The sequence below is a fragment of the Theobroma umbraticum genome, unplaced genomic scaffold (genome assembly GCF_002168275.2).
Source record: "Theobroma umbraticum cultivar Fairchild unplaced genomic scaffold, ASM216827v3 scaffold_30.0, whole genome shotgun sequence".
NCBI lineage: Eukaryota > Viridiplantae > Streptophyta > Magnoliopsida > Malvales > Malvaceae > Theobroma > Theobroma umbraticum.
In genome coordinates, this window is record NW_018397254.1 from 15,366,608 (window position 1) to 15,368,360 (window position 1,753).

The 1,753-nt window shown below is 36.7% G+C and overlaps 1 protein-coding gene across 1 annotated transcript; it reads right to left on the reverse strand.

Moving 5' to 3' along the window:
* Positions 1–422: 422 nt before the first annotated feature.
* Positions 423–1,696, reverse strand: LOC110422043 (protein DETOXIFICATION 12-like). The gene is made up of 3 exons (XM_021435809.2): positions 1,427–1,696; positions 1,126–1,331; positions 423–828 (listed from the first exon to the last, which is right to left on the reverse strand). Exons 1-3 carry the CDS (start codon positions 1,596–1,598, stop codon positions 787–789), a joined length of 420 nt encoding a protein of 139 aa, XP_021291484.1. The 5' UTR covers positions 1,599–1,696; the 3' UTR covers positions 423–786.
* Positions 1,697–1,753: the final 57 nt, after the last annotated feature.

Genomic DNA, 1,753 nt, shown 5'->3' on the forward strand with positions numbered 1-1,753 from the left:
GAGGAGTAAAATGGATTGATATCTCAAAAGCAATCCTTCACATGACAAAAAAAATAACCCTTGATTTGAATATCCTCTAATTCCAAAATAAAATTATTAAAAAATAATAATCTTCCTCTTAATCTCTTTTGGTCGATCATTTTATCTACTCACTGAAGAAAGTCTATACCCTTTATCTTAATCTAAGTCATGAAATTAAATTTGCTTTGTCTTTTGCTTTTTCCTCCTATCAATGCAAGAGAACCTCTTTCGATAGCATGGGATAAAATGTAAACACTTGATTCTAGCCAGTATTACATAATCTCTTCAAAACAAATTGTTTTACTAAGATTAACATTACCATAAGAAATATAGGAGGTAACTTGGAACATGTAGCAAAGTTACATATTACTAGTGAAAGTAACATGAAACAAGTAACAAGCAGCAAAATGAAGGTGACCTTGGAACAAGTGCCAAGGTTCTTGTGTTAATTTTATTTTTAAGATGTTTTTGAGAGTTTTGATAGGGGTGGTTCAAACATGAACATAATTAAGAAACCTTCTTCCTAATCTTCTCTGAGTTACATGGGTGTTTCCCCTTTCCTCCTCTTTTAATATAGGTGATCACTTCTACACATGTTGTCACAAAACTCAAATTAACTACTATTACCCTTGAACATTTATTAGTCGAGGCTGTAATGTTCTATGAGTTGACATCTTCAAATTGGTTGCATTGAATACACCCCTACAAAACTATCCCATTAACTCGGGATTTAATTCTCCTTTCTCACATAGTTCCTTTCTCTATTTAAGAGCTCCCTTGAACTAGCCTTTCCCTTGCTTTACTTGCCTGCAATTTGACACAATCCAGAAAATAAAATGTAAGAGATAATGTGTAAAAAATTTGAGTAATATTCAAGCAAAGTCTCAAGTCAGTTCAAAGTTCGCAGTTTTATTAAAATGTGCAATCAAAAATATAAAATATTATTAAATCATGCCATCCCTTGAGACTTTTGCTTGTTTCTGTCAGATTAGTACAATGCTGTTTTTCCCTGCCTTCAGCATCAAATTAACCAAGCTAAGCTACAATAATCTTGGACCAGAAGAGAAAGGGGAGCCTACAAAGGAGAGAGCATGGATCACGGACCTGTTTTTCCCAATTTATGCAACTTGTTACAGTTGCAAGCAAAACTGTTTGGGTAAAAGCACCGGACTGAATACCAATCCACAGGCCCAGCCCTCTCAACTTCAGCCAGAAAGCAAGGGTCGCAGCTACAGGAATTCCACAAAGATAAAATGCTCCCAGGTTGATATAAGCTCCTATATGCTGCCATCCACATCCCCTTGCAACACCTAGTTCGATTAAGTATTTGCAAGACTACAATATCATTGATCGTTTCTGGAAGAGACATTATCCACTAAAAGTGAAAGATAGGAAGAAGTTTAACCTGAAAGGACCCCTTGTAAGCTGTCAAGAATAACAGACACACAAACCAAAGGAGCCATGGTTGTGACATAATCCACGACTTCCTTCTCATTGCTGTAAACATAACCGAAAACATGTCGGCTGGCGAACAGGGTCCCACTGACTACAAGGGCTTCTAAAACTGCAAGAACCATCCCAGCATACACAGCTACACGCGCCGCTTGGGGATTCCCTGCCCCTAGTTCATTTGAAACTCTAGTACTATACAAATAGACATCGCTTGTCAATCAATTTGGCACGAAACAGCTGCAGTTTCATCCAGTAAAACATTCATAATATATAATAACAC